This window comes from Sus scrofa, chromosome 6 (genome assembly GCF_000003025.6).
Source record: "Sus scrofa isolate TJ Tabasco breed Duroc chromosome 6, Sscrofa11.1, whole genome shotgun sequence".
In the NCBI taxonomy this organism is placed as follows: Eukaryota; Metazoa; Chordata; class Mammalia; order Artiodactyla; family Suidae; genus Sus; species Sus scrofa.
Window position 1 is genome coordinate 72,151,974 of NC_010448.4, and position 14,317 is coordinate 72,166,290.

Genomic DNA, 14,317 nt, shown 5'->3' on the forward strand with positions numbered 1-14,317 from the left:
TGGATACTAGTCTGGTTCTAAATCCACTGAACCACAACGGGAACTCCAGGGAGCCCTGTTTGCTGGCTATAGCTCTGACGCTCCGGTTCTCTTCATCTGTAAGAGGAGGTGGCTGGTCAGATCCTTGAAGGCATTGAACTGGTCCTCGAAGGCATTCTGTCTGCTTGGCACACTGACACAGCCTCCCGCCTCTAAGGCAGGTACTCAGTTGAAATGAAAGAATGCTTCCACGAAGACTTGTATAAGAATATTCAGAGCTGACCGAGTTAAAATAGCTTCCAGTGGGAGACAAATGTCCTTCCAGTGGTGACCAGATAAATAAGTGAAGGTGCAGCTCTACGATGGAGCCCTACTCAGCAATAAAAAAGAATGAGTTATCCATCCAAGCCACATGAATGACTCTCAGAAACATTGTACTGAGTGGTGGAGCCAGATGCCAAAGTGTCTGCACTGCACGATTCTATCTAAAGAAGTTCTGGGGCGAACCAACCTATGTGACAGAGAGGTGGTCGGGTGCCTGGGTCTGGGGAGGATGGACTGCAGAAGGACAAGCGACCTTGACAATGTTCTAAATCTCGGGTGGAGTTACAGCCACATGGACGTGCAGTTGTCCCTCAGCATCCGCGGGGGACACCAGAATCCAAGGGTGCTCAGGTCCCTTGTCTGGAGTGGCGCGGCTCAGCCAGCCCTCCGTATCTGCTCGTTCTGTACCCGCGGGACAATCAGTCTGCAGTTGGTTGAATCTGAGGATGTCACCTGTGGACAAAGAGGGCTGACTATACACGTTCCTCAAAACTCATCAAACTCTACATTTAGGGGACATTTTCCTCTCCGTAAATTAGGCCTCAGTAAAATTGATTTCAGAAGAAAAGAAATTTAAGAAATGAGGCAGTATTTACATATTAGGAGATGTTTAAATTCATTTGTCTACCTTCCTTTCTTTCTCTCTTTCTTCCTTCCTCTCTCCTTCCCTCCTTCTGTCTCTCCCTTCCTTCCCTTCCTTCCTTCCCAGCCCCACTCATGGCATGTGGGCTAGGAGTCAAATTAGAGCTGCAGTAGCTGGCCTACGCCACAGCCACAGCAAAGCTGCAGCTTGTGAACAACATTGGATCCTTAACCCACTGAGCGAGACCAAGGATCGAACCCACATCCTCACAGAGACTATGTCGGGTTCTTAACCTGTCGAGCCACAATGGGAACTCCTGTTTACATTTATGTAATCCGATTTTTCATAAATAAAATCAGGAGGTCTGGGGTCACCAGGCCACCTTTCTACATGGTCCCTGTTGGCTGGACATAAGGAGCAGCCTTTCCACTTTGATGGTTTGAAACCACATCTGATCATCTCAGCCAATTATAGCCGCAGGACTAGGGAACCCTCGCATTAGGAAAACCTCAGCATGACAGCGTCCATCGCTCACTCCTCTGTGGGTCAGCCGGGTGGCTCTGCGGTCTTTCCTGGGCTTGGAGGGTTTGCTGGCCAAGTACTTCTGGGACCAGCTGGAGCTGGCTGCCCACCCCTGGCACCATCTGCTTATGACAGCAGAAGTACAGAAAGGGGCAGTGGAGATCAGATGCTTCTTGGGCCCGGCCTGGAAACCCACACACTGTCATTTCTCTCCTGTTCCACTGACCAGGCAGGTCACCCAACCTGTTCAGGCATCAGTGCGAGTGGGGGACACACAGACACCTGTCTTGACCTGGAGGGGCTGCAGAGTCACCACGCAAAGGGTGTGGATGTGGGGCAGGATGCAGCGTTGGGACCGCCATGCGACCTGCCACACGGATCCCATCCCATTGCTGATTAAAACCATCATTTTGGGGAGAAAGATCCAATGTTTCAAAACAGCTTTATTGGGAGTTCCCTGGTGGTCTAGTGGTTAGGGCGCAGCGCTTTCAGCTTTCACTGCGGCAGCCTGGGTTCAATCCCTAGACTGGGAACTGAGATCCCACACCAAGCCGCTGCATGCAGTGGCCAAGAACAACAAGAACAAGCAACAGCTTTATTGAGGTGTGATTTACATACTATAAAATCTACTAGTTTTACATGGACAGTGCAGTGGGGTTTTGTGGGTTTTTTTGGCTTTTTAGGGCCACACCTATGGCACATGGCATATGGAGGTTCCCAGGCTGGGGGGTGAATCAGAGCTGTAGCCGCCGGCCACAGCCACAGCCCCGTGGGATCTGAGCCGCATCTGCGACCTACACCACAGTTCGAGGCAATGCTGGATCCTTAACCCACTAAGTGAGGCCAGGGATCTAACCCATGTCCTCATGGATACGAGGCGGGTTCATTAACCACTGAGCCATGATGGGAACTCCTGGAGGTTTGGTGATTCTAAAGAAGGGTACGGAGCTGTGAAATTGTCAAGCTCGCGCCACCACTTAAGAAAAGAAACCTTGTGCTGGCGAGTTCGTTCATCTCATGCCACCTCCAGGCTGGACAACCACTGATCTACTTTCTGTTTCTCTAGATGTGTTCTGGGCATTTCTAGAAGATGCGTCCTTCTGTGTCTGGCTCCTTTCTTTTTCTTTCTTTCTTTTTTTTTAATGGCTGCACCTGTGGCACATGAAGGTTCCCAGGCCAGGGATCGAACCCATGACTCCACTGTGACCTGAGCTGCTGTCGTCAGATTCTTAGCCCACTGTGCCACGAGGGGGAACTTCCGTAACATTTCTGAGGTTCACTGATGCTGTCGCCGTATTACTGCTTCCTTCCTTTCCCTGCCAAACTCCAGTGTGCAGACTTACTACGCTTGATCTCTTCACCAGCCAAGGGACGTTTGGGTGGTTTCCGCTTCTTTGACTGTGAGGAATGCTGCCAGGACCCATCCCCACCGTCCCCTACTTTCTATTTCCTCTGCTCAGAAATCCCTGCCCCGGAGTTCCCGCTGTGGCAAAGTGGGTTAATGATCCTGCTTGCCTCTGTGGCAGCGCTGGTTCCATCCCTGGCCTGATGCAGTGGGTTAAGGATCCGGTGTTGCTGTGGCTGTGGCGTAGGTGGCAGCTCCAGCTCAGATTCGATCCCTGGCCTGGGAACGTCCACATGCCATGGCTGTGGCTGAAAACGTGAAAAGAAAAGAAAAGAAAAGGAACCACCCCCACCCCCCTGCCCCCGCCCCGCTCCCAGCAACCCTCCTCCTTAAGGAAGCATCTTTGGTCGGATGAGGTCAAGTTCACCATCACAAGGACCCCACTCATGTGACACCTGTGTCTGAGTCTGTGGGCCCCACCAGCCCCTGAGCTCCCGAGGGTGGGGATCTTGTCTGTTTTGCTCACTGCTCTATCCCAGCTCCCAGAACAGTCCTAAGTACACAGTAGGTGCTCAATAAAGAGCTGTTGTGTGGCAGGAAGGGAGGCGGGAAGATGCACGCACGCGAGGAGACAGAGCCAGGGCATAAGCCTGGGTCTGCAGTGTCCTTCATGCCCACAATGCTGCCTCCCTTGAAGTCACCAGTCCTGCTGGGCAGGACTCCTTGGCACCAATTCCGACCCACTCCCTGCAGGTGCCGCCGAGAGGGACACCACCGACGAGCCACCTCCCCCGGGGACCCACCCCGACTGCAGCACCAACCCAGAGGACATCAGGGCGCCTGCCAGGTGACTCCCTGGCCTCGTCTCTCCATTTGGCCTGTCGTGCCCTGTGTCGGGGGTGGTGGGGGAGGCAGCTGGCTGGGGGTGGAGGTGGGGCTTGGGCTGGATCTCTGGGCCAAGCCAAATCATTTTGGAAAATGTGACCCTGGATCTATGCTGGCACCATGAAGTGTCTGGCAGAGACTGTAGGCAGAGGAACTGGGACTCAGGCCTCCTCGCCATAGTCTCTATAGAAAGGGAATTCTCGGAGTTCCCATTGTGGGTCAGGGGGTACCAGTGTGGATCTGGCGGTACCACAAGCTGTGTCATAGGTCTCAGAGGCGGCTCGCCTCTGGTGTTGCGGTGACTGTGGCATAAGACCCCTAGCCTGGGAACTTCCATAATGCCGAGGGCAAGGCCGTGAAAAGAAAAAAAATTTTTTTTTAATTAAAAAAAAGAAGAAAGGGAATTCTCTCGGAACCACACTTCTCTTTTTCCATCTCAATCTTGTTTTCCTTCTGGCTCCTCTCCCCGCAGCCCTACCCCCTCCCTGATCTCCTTGGCCGGCGAGAAGAGTGGAGGGGGCATCACTCACGCCTGGGGGGACGCCTCCATCTCAACCAGTGCTCCCATCTCTTTCTCCTCCACTGGGAAGCCCACTCTGGTTCCAGGTAACGCTCACCCCCATGAAGCAGGACTTTCCTCCCCGGGGGCCACAGGGAGGGAGGGGGCTTCTCACTGGGCATCCACTTGGTGGGGGGGGGACACAAAGAGTGATGCCAGATCTATGGCTCCTTGATCTGGGGCTGTGGCTCTGTCACTTGCTAGAGATTATTCCTTAATTTTTGTGAGCAGGGGTTTTATTCACAGCTGCATCCCCATGGCCCATAATTACTACTTAGAAAATAGTTGATGAATGATGTCATGACCTCGAATAGTTCCTTACTTCCTTTGAGCCTCAGTTTTCATACCTGTAAAGTTGTAGCAGCCTATTGCACACAGGGGAGTAAGCAGTCCATATGCAGTTAGCTCATCACCCACTCCTGTTTAGACGAGGGCCATGCTTTTTAGCATTTGCAGTTCTAGTTTCAGACACCAGGTGGCGGCGGTCCTCAGACCAGAACCGCGAGCGGCTCAAAGAGGTCCCGGAGTTGGCATCTGCAACTAGTTAGAAATGACCCGCCCCGCCCCAGCCTGCCAAATCAGAGTCTGCATTTTAACGTGGTCCCCAGGCGATTCGCATGCACAGGAATGTTTGAGAAGCACTTATCTGGCACTTGCTACTTTTTTTTTTAACATGGAATTTGGAATTATTAACTATATATTGCTTCTCAGAAGTGACCAAGGGGGGAGAATAGGCGAGTTAAGTACTAAGATGTAAAGAAAGACCCTCAGAGAGCAGCGAAGAGGGTGGGCTCTGGAGTCCCCCTGGCCTGGCCTGAGATGTGATTGTTACCCTCTGGGTGACTTTGGGTGTGTTAATGTTTGTGAATTTCGTTTTCCCTCCTTAGTAGAATGGAGGTGATAATGGCATGGGGTTGCTGATGTGCCCATTCAGGGAACTCTTGCTGAGCGTGCTTCTGTGCAGAGTCGATGCCATGCCTGCCCTTGTGGAGCTTCTGGTCTAGAGGGGAGGCTGGGAGTTTTGCTAGACTCACACCTTCACGCTCTTAAAACCGCTCTGCCCGCCAGCGGCCGGGGGCTGTGCACCATGCATGCCTCCTCCACAGTCCCCAGAGGTTTTTCTTTTGGACCTCAATTCCTTCTTCATTCTGGCTCCCTGGCTCCTCCATTTCTCACCCTTGAGAAATGATTTGCTCTTCTTTCTGCTCTTGAACCACGTGATGGGCTGCCTGGAGCCCAGTGAGGAAGGACAGTGCAATCTGTGTCCAGGAGAAGGAGGAAGTAGTCTGGGGCAAGGATCGTACTGTGTGGTTGTTGTGGGGTCCCTGGCTTGGTACCACGGTGTAGACTTTGGGGGCCACCAGTGCCAGGGTGAGAGTGCAGGGCTCCTCTGTGTTCCAGGACCTGTGCTCCTCTGGGTGGTCTTGATGCTGGTGGTGGCCGTCAGCTCTGGCTCCTTCCTCCTGTGCCACCGGAGGGCCTGCGGGAAGTGGATTCGGCAGAGTGAGTGCATATGTCCTGGGGGCCTTGGGGAGGGCAGGGTGCTCTGTGCCAGCCTGGCCTGGGTCCCTTTCCTGCCCCTCCCACTGAGGCTCTCTGAGCGGGCATCCTTAGCCCTCCTCCCACTGTCATTTCAGAGATCCACCTGTGCTACCCAGCCCAGACCTTCCGGCCCAAGCTGGAGCCTGTGGGTGAGTGTCCGGGGGGCCGGGGGCTACACGCAGTGAGACAGCAGCTCTGGACCCGGGCTTGGAGCTCCCTTGGGGCTCCCTCTGGGTGGATTCTCGCAAGCTGCTCCTCCTCTCTGCACAACTTAAGGAGTTATCCGTGATGGGAATATAATGTGGGTGGAAACCGTATGCCATGCCCTGTTCAGCGCTGGATGGAGCACTGGCTTGAAGTGGAAAAATCCATCTCGCCTTTCATTCTTGCCTCTACCGTGCTCTCAGGAGAGTCGTTCCTGATGCCCTCCCGTCCTCTCTTCTCTCCCTCCTCCCCCACCTCCCTTTATTTTTCCCTCCTTTAACCCCCCACCCCCTGCTCCTGCTGGCATCGAGGGCATAGGGGTCAGGAGGGCAGGCTGTCGGGGCTAGAATCCTGATTCTGCCACATACGCGCTACGTGACCTCGGGTGAGTTACTTAGTTCCTCTGTGTCTCAGTTTCACCATCTGTAAAATGGGGACGGTGGGGCCCAATTCAGAGGGCGGGCGCGTGGGTCTGCGGCGGCGGGGCTTTCGAGCGCTGCGTGGGGCACCTGCACTTAGTCAGCGCTCAGCGCATAGTGGCTGCTGTTGGCTAACAGGTGGCCTGTGTCTGGGGCCTTTATTCTCCCCAGAGTCCTGGGCCTTCCTGAGTTCGAGGTTGTTCTGCGCTCCTCTCTCTGACCTGGCCAGCCTCGAGGCCACCTCTTCCAGGCAGCCTTCCATGCCCTAGCCATCTGGGCAGCTGACTTCTTCCAGCTCCCCCCTGCAGAGGGGGGAGGCTTCCCTCTTGTTCCCCCCACCCCATGCCAAGTGACTTCTTTACCCTGGGCAGCCTCGTTAAAGTCAGGGAGAGTCTTCTTCCATATGCACTGATTGAGCACCTCCTGTGTACGGGTTGGATCCCAGAGGAAGGATCCAACACAAATGGTCTGAGCTTCCCTTTCTGGTTTCAAGGCAAGCTCCCGTAGAGGGTCTCGCTGCCCCAGGAGCCCCAGGGGAGGTGGGCAGATGCTCTTCACTCCATAAAGAGGAGACAAGACCCTGAGTCTGGCAGCGTGTAGGTGCCCCTGCCAGACTCAGGTGCTGGTCTTGAGATTTGCCGGGGGGGGAGGATCTTATTTGTAGAGACCCAGCCCTGTCCCTTCTTCCTTCCTCCCCCTAAGGGTTGTCCACCACGCAGTGCCCACCTTAGAGCCCAGTGGTCAACTCAGACCTCGCGTGTCTCTGCCCAGGCTCCACGGAGAGCCCGGCCGCAGCCCGGCTTCCCACCTGGGCCCCCAAACACAGTCTGCGAGGCATGTTTTGGATTTGATGAGTTTCACAAGCAGGTGCTTGTGCTCCCTTGGCAAAGGGGTGTTTTTGTGTTTTGACAGTTTCAAGCCTTTTTCCATGAGCTGTTAGGCTCAGTGTCTCATTGAAACCTGCGTTTGCTTTCTTGACATTTTTCTAGTATTAGAGTTTCCATTGCTGTCAGTTTATTTTTTTTCTTCAAACCTCCGTGATAGCAGTTTTGTCACATACACAAAAAGAGACAGAAAGAAAGACAAAAGCACCTTCCCTTAAGAAGCCTGACCTACCAGGAACTCAGCCCGGGGCTCAGTGGTGGCCACACTGTTTGGGGCCGTTTCTGGCCTGCTGGCTTCCGGGGGGTCCGTGGGGGCCTGGTTTTCAGGCCCGAGGGGGAAGGAGGTGACGCAGGGCACAGGGTGAGAACAGACTGAGCAGGGTGGATGCAGTGGATGCTGGAGAGGTACGGGAGCCTTTTTTTCATTTGTCCTGTCCTTCCTGTATCCACTAAGTGCTCCCTGGCGGTCCTCTGCTGGGTTCCGAAACTGCCCTTTTTTGGAGTTTCTTGGCGGCTCAGTGGGTTAAGGAGCTGGCGTCATGGATGTGGCTCAGGTCGCTGTAGCTTGGGTTTAATCCCTGGCCCTGGAACCTCTATAGGCCTCTAACGTGGCACAAAAAAAAAAAAAAAAAAAAAAAAAAAAAAAAAAAAGAAAAAAAGAAAGAAGGAAACTGCCCTCCCAAGCTTTCAGACCAGCATCAGTGGCCTGCAAGACTAAAGGCAAACACGATGGAAGGGTTGCCCAACCCTCTCCGTCCCAGAGCTCCAGGGTCAGGCAAGCAGGTGCCCATGGGGTGCTCACCAGCATCTCTGAATCGATTTGACTTTGTGGCGAGTGTCCTGGGGGGGCAGGCATCTCCAAAGCACCTCCTTGTTCTCAGTTCACTGTTCCCCGCAGCCTCGTGAGGCCCCCAGCATTATCCCCCTTTCACAGATGAGAAAGCAGAGGCCCAGGAAGAGCAAGGAACTTGTTTAAGGCCACTTGGTTAATAAACGGTACAATCAGCCAGGATTGGGGTCTCACCCTTGGCATGAGTGACCTCTGGATGAGGTAATTCTTTGCCGTGGGGGCTGTCCTGTGCCTTAGAGGATGCCGGAACGTCTCCCTGGTCTCTCGACCCACCTCCCCTCTGTGACCGCCAAAAATGTCTTCAGAGAGTGCCAAATGTCCCCTGGTGAGGGGGGCCAGGGAGCAGGGAGTCACTCCTGGTTGAGAAACACGCACTGAAATTCTTTTAACCCTTCGTCCTAAGGGACACGTGCGTCGTTACTTTATCTGTTATTTCAGGCAGGTTTAAGTTGGAAACATTTTTTGTTTTGAAACCGTTTCAAACAGAAAAGTCTCAAGTAGGGTACAAAGAACCTATTTTTCCTAAACCATTTGAAAGCGGAGTTACTGACGTCATGCCTTATCATCCCTGAATACTTGATGGTGTGTTTCCCATGAGCTGCATAAAAGCATTGGAATCAGAGAATTCACGTGGATGCGTCACCCCCAGGATTCTCGGACCCGTCTCCAGTGTCTCCATCCGTCCCAGGGGTGTTGTCCATGGCAGAAGAGTGCAGTTCAGAACCTCGGGTTGCATTTGGCCGTCGTCTCTCGTGTCTCCTCCACTCTGGATCACTTCCTCAGGCTTTTTCCTTCTCGGTCATGACCTTGACCGGTCATGTCCTTGCCACTTTGGAAGGTTCCTCCAGTGATTCCGTGGCTGCCCCCAACCTTGGGTTTGCCTGGTGTTTCCTGACGCTTGGATTCAGGCTGCATGTCTCCGGCAGAAAGACCCCAGGAGTGAGGCATCGACCCCACCAAGGCAGGCTTTTGTCCCTTTCCTTGATTGGGTAGGTGTCTGCCAGGCTTCTGCACCCCGAAGTCCACTCTCCTCCATGGTCATTGCTAAGTATTTGAGGGGAGGTACTTTGAGGCTCTGTGAATAGCTGGTGCCTCATCAACCTTTCCTTCATTTCTGTATTTATATCCATTGGGACTCATGGGTTCCTATCTTACTCTACAGCCATCTTTTTTTTTTTTTTTTTTTCCGTGTCCATGGTATATGGAATTTCCTGGGTCAGGGATCGAACTCAAGCCACAGCAGTGACAAAGCCAAATCCTTATCCACTAGGCCGCCAGGGAACTCCTACTGCTGCCATGATTTAATTTGATGCTTTAATTGTCCCAGGTGGGCCAGTGGGGGCCCCTTCAAGCTGGCTCCTGTGTCCTTCTGTCCCCATCCTTATCTGTTTGGAGCACTTCTTTTTTCTGCCATGTTCCTAGCTCAGCATGTATGTCCCTGCCCCATCCCAGATTTGAATCTAGGAGTGTCTGTTGCCAAACCCCTTCCTTGGGTCTGTTCTGCTTCCCAGAGCAGCTGGGACCCCAGGCAGTTATCTCCATGCCTGGGATGCTGGACGCTTTTACGGGAAGACCGTTATTATTCCAAAGAGCGAGCAAACCCATCAATGACAACAGTGGACCAAAGCAACCTTTTTAAGGGAAAAGCACTTACAAAATCTGACCTCTGTACTTGGCATGGTTTGTTTATCGAAGGGCACATACAGGTGGTAACACCACCGAAGGCGGAGCTTGGTTCCTTCTGGATGCCGCCTCTTCACCTCGATGTCATTTCGTGCTTGTTTCCAAGAGTCTGCACCAAATGCAGGTTGTCTCCTCGGCAGGAGGGAGTGCCGAGCCCCGGGAGCGTCCCGGGGCCCCCCACGGCCAGGCAGCCTCCTGGCCCCCTTCCCTTTTTAATGTTTTCATTAAAAAAAAAAAAATCCAAATATACTTCAGTTTTTAGAAAAGTTTTAGACTTACAGAAAATTCGAAGTTAGAGTTTCCATAGAGCCCACCCGTTTCCTATCTTATGAACATCTTACCTTAGTGCAGTGCGTTTGTCACAGTGAACGAACCGATACTGATCCGTTACTGCAAACTAGAGCCCATCCTCTGTTCCGTTTACTTGGTGTTGCCCAGGGTCCTTCGGCTGCTCCAGGATCCCCCCCAGGACCCTGCGTTGCATTTAATTTAACAGGCCGACCTCTCGTGTAGGCCCGTGAGAGTTTCTAGCTTTTTCTCTGCTTTGATGACCTTGGCGGTTTTGGGGGGGGCTGGTCCGTTATGGTGTGGGGTGCCCTGCTGTTGGAATCAGTCTAGTGTTTGTCTCCGGATCAGATGGTGGGTCTGAGGAAGGAAGACCACCCAAGTTCAGGGTCGTTCTCATCCCTGTAAATCAAGAGGCCCTGCTCTCCACTCCAATAGAGCCCTGGGCACCTCTACTTTTGAGATATCATTTAATCTCCATAAAAAACCCTCCAAAGTGGGCGCGATCTGGACTTCGCACTGCGGCACGATGGGACCAGTGGCCTCTCTGCAGCACCAGGATGCAGGTTCGATCCCCGGCCTGCCACCATGGGTCAAAGGAGCCAGTGTTGCCGAAGCTGCAGTGTAGATTGTACCTGTGGCTCGGATCTGATCCCTGGCCTGGGAACTCCACGTGCTGGGGGAGGGGGCAAAAAAAAAAAAAAAAAAAAAAGAAGGTGCAGGAATCGGCATGATCTGCCCCCTTTTCCAGATGAGAGAACTAGAGCTGGGTGAGGTGAAGGCCCATCGTGCTGGGCCTGCACAGCTGCTTCATTGTTTGGCTTCATTGTTTGGCCTCTGGCTTGTTTTCAGTTATTTGGTGATTATAAATCCGCCGCTGTGAACAGCCTCGTTGCTCTCTGTCGGGTTATTTCCTAAGGGTGTGTCCCAGAAGAGGGAGGACTGAGTGAAAGTATATGGAGCTCTCATTGCCAGATGGCTCTTGAGAAAGAGGGAACCAGTTTCTGGGGCAGGAGCAGCTGTGTTCCTGTTTACACGTGTCCTCTCCGGGACTGCATTTTATCATTCATATTTATTTTGTCTTGTTAAGTCTGTCACATATGTCCCCCCAATGACTTGCTGCCAAATCATAGTTGGCTGTTTGCAAAACTCAAAATCGCCCTCAATGGACAAAGATTTGGCTCCACCACCATCACTTAAAAGAATGGGTCTCTGGCTGGAGAGCATTTCTCAAAGAAGCAGGGCTTGGGCGATGGACAGGGGCCGTCCTGTGGGAGGGAGCCACCGCCTCCCAAGGTGACCGCTCTGCTGGGACTAGCCGTTACCAGACTTGTTACCTCAAGAGCCAAGAAGTGTGTCCTTTTACAAATGTGCTGCTTTTGACTGTTATTCTGATCCTTTTCCCCTTTAAGGCAAATGACCTGCTGATGGTCATTTCAAAGGTACATGTAAGGGTGTCCCCTGCACTGACCTCATGTCCCCACAGCAGGTGGAGGGTGCATTTGCCCACAGGTGGGGGCAGGCAAGGCAGGCAGCTGCCAGACCCGTCTTGGTGACATCGCTGCTCTTTTTGTCTTTGCAGATTCCAGGCCTGGGAAGACTCTGACCGTAAGTAGCCCCTCCCCACCAGCTTGTGCCCCTAAACCCGACTCCTTTCCTAGCATGCTCGCTGGTTCTGAGAGCTCCGTCCTTTTCGTGGCCCAGATGCAGAGTCCCCTGCAAGTTCAGGCTGGGTCTGCCCCACGCAGGGACGGCTGAGCACGGCGGGGCCTCAGCCCCACCCCCACAGCAGCCTCGGCTCCTGGCTCACCCCGCTGGGGACTTCCAGCAGGGCTCGCCAGACAGCGGATTTGGTTTTGGCTGCTTTGGATGCCAGGTGTGGTCTGAGAATGGGCTGTGTTTAATTTCCCCCTTTCTCCCTCGCTCCTCCGTGAGTCTCGCTCGTCCTCAAGCCTGGGATGTCAAAATCAGTAGCCCAAACTTCTGAACTTGAGCTGTCACGTGTGGAGCACTTCCCATGAACTTGGCACCAGGCTTTGGGCTTCCTCGAAACTCTCTCGGTTGGTCCTTAGGACACGCAGAGGCTGGCCCTGTTGTCCCGTTGCCTAGAAGAGGAAACGGGGGCCCAGACAGGCAAGGTGGTTCCAGAGTCGGAAAGTAGATCATAGGATTTGAGGTCTGGTTTCTGTGACTCCAAGGCCGGGGCTCTGAACTGTTACGCTGAGCTGCCTCCAAATCAGACCATCCTCACCTGCCTCTGATGAAGGGCTCGCTGTGCGCAGGCGCTGGGCCGCAGGCTTCGTGCAGGTTACGGCTGATCCTGGGACGGGGCTAGGGTTGGGGGCAGGGTGGAGCTCCCCATACAGTTGAGTCTCAGGTGTGTATGGTTCACCCACTTTTTTTTTTCCCCACTTATCAATTCTTCCTTACTTGTATTTATTCTTTCTTTTTTCTTTTGTCTTTTTAGGGCCGCACCCGTGGCACATGGAGATTCCTAGGCTAGCCACTGAATCAGAGCTGCAGCTGTGACCTACACCACAGCCACAGCAGCACCACAACTGAGCTGCATCTTCAACCTACACCACAGATCATGGCCATGCTGGATCCTTAACCCACTGAGTGGGGCCAGGGATTGAACCCACATCCTGGTGGATCCTAGTTGGATTCGTTAACCACTGAGCCACGATAGGAAGTCCCTTCCTTACTTTCTTTTAACTCAAACATTCACACATGAGGAAGGTTTCCACCCTTTATCTTTAAACATAATAGAGGGAAACACAATTCAAGTTCATTTTCAAATCATGGGCGATCACATTCAAACATGCTTGGGTCAGACAAGCTGCTGTTGCAATACTGAGAAATTTCATGAAAAAGGTATTTAACAACTTGTAAGATAAATATCTTTTGGCCACATGGGCCAACACAGTAACTTGTTTAAGACTGCCATCTTTTTCTAGTATCTATGAGGATGAGGGTTCGATCCCTGGCCTCGCTCAGTGGGTTAAGGATCCGGCGTTGCTGTGAGCTATGGGGTAGGTCGCAGATGCAGCTTGGATCCTGCGTTGCTGTGGCTGTGGTGTAGGCTGGCGGCTGCAGCTCCTATTGGACCCCTCGCCTGGGAACCTCCACAGGCCACGGGTGTGGCCCTAAAAAGACAAAAAGATAAATAATAATAAAAAAAAAGATTGCTGTCTTTTGAACTTCAAATCATTTTAAAAGAGTATTGAGGATGATGTAGCTATGCTTTCTGAATTGCACAAACGCATCTGTTTTAAAGGCTGAAGGTCAGTGGTATTTACTTTGGAACTTTTCATGAGACCGCTTCTTAACCCTTACCTGGCGAAGTAAAAACCAAAACCAACAGAAGTCATTGCTCTTTTGCAAACACATGAGGGCGATCACAGCAGACGGGCTGTCCCAGGAGGTCAGGGCTGGGGACCCGGGGTGGGCCCGGAGCGGACACTCGTAGACCAGGCGTGACATGTGGATTCTGAAGCGAGATGCCCGGGTTCAAGTACTGGCCTGGACACTTAGGAAGTTACTTGACTCCTCTGTGCCTCAGTTTCCTGATCTGGAAAGTGGGGTGAGTGCTCCTCTTAGCCACCTGGCAGGCTGGTTGTCAGGATTATGGTGTGTCAAGGGCCACACACCGGGTAAGTAAGCTTCGTATGCAATGAACTATTGTTACTTAGTTCAGGATAAAAGCAACACGGCTTCACGGGGTCACCACACACAGGAAGGGCAGACTATCTAGGCTGAGAAGCCCACAGTCACGTGTGAGGCTGTAAAGCAGAAAGGGAAATGCACGGGGGTCCCTAGGGAGAGGAAGACCCAGTGGTTCCCCAGCTCAGAGACTGGAGGAGGCGGGGGCGGCCGGCATCAGCACTGCCTCCTCTGTGCCCACAGCAGGTGACCAGGAGCATATCCGTGGCAGAGCCGGGCACAGAGGAGCTGGGCTTAATGAGCCCCCCGGCTGTGAAGACCTGGCCCAGCAACGGGGGAGCCTGCCTGGAGAGCCTGCGGCTGCTGGAGGCCAGCCCGGCCAGCACCCCCCCGACCCCCACTGACCTTCCTGAGCTCCGAGGGACCACGGAGCACACCAACAACAGGATTGGTGAGTCGGCCTGGCTGGGGGTCCTGGGGTGCTCAGGAAGTGGGAGAGGTGGGCCCTGCGGACTCAAGGGGAGCCAGAGACCCTGGGACGGAAGGCCCTGCAAGGAGGAGGCGTGGGTTCCCGCACCTGCCCTCATATG

General features: G+C 53.4%; 1 protein-coding gene across 2 annotated transcripts in view; it reads left to right on the top strand.

Annotated features, from left to right (window-relative positions):
• Positions 1-14,317, top strand: part of TNFRSF8 (TNF receptor superfamily member 8) — a 71,574-nt gene that overhangs the window by 48,665 nt on the left and 8,592 nt on the right. Inside the window, exons 9-14 of one of the 2 annotated variants that reach the window (XM_021095373.1) lie at positions 3,507-3,600; positions 4,111-4,244; positions 5,599-5,700; positions 5,835-5,888; positions 11,647-11,672; positions 13,971-14,178. In XM_021095373.1, coding sequence (XP_020951032.1) covers positions 3,507-3,600; positions 4,111-4,244; positions 5,599-5,700; positions 5,835-5,888; positions 11,647-11,672; positions 13,971-14,178 — 618 coding nt within the window. The remainder of the gene's footprint in view (positions 1-3,506; positions 3,601-4,110; positions 4,245-5,598; positions 5,701-5,834; positions 5,889-11,646; positions 11,673-13,970; positions 14,179-14,317) is intronic. The other variant, XM_021095372.1, reaches the window with a different exon arrangement.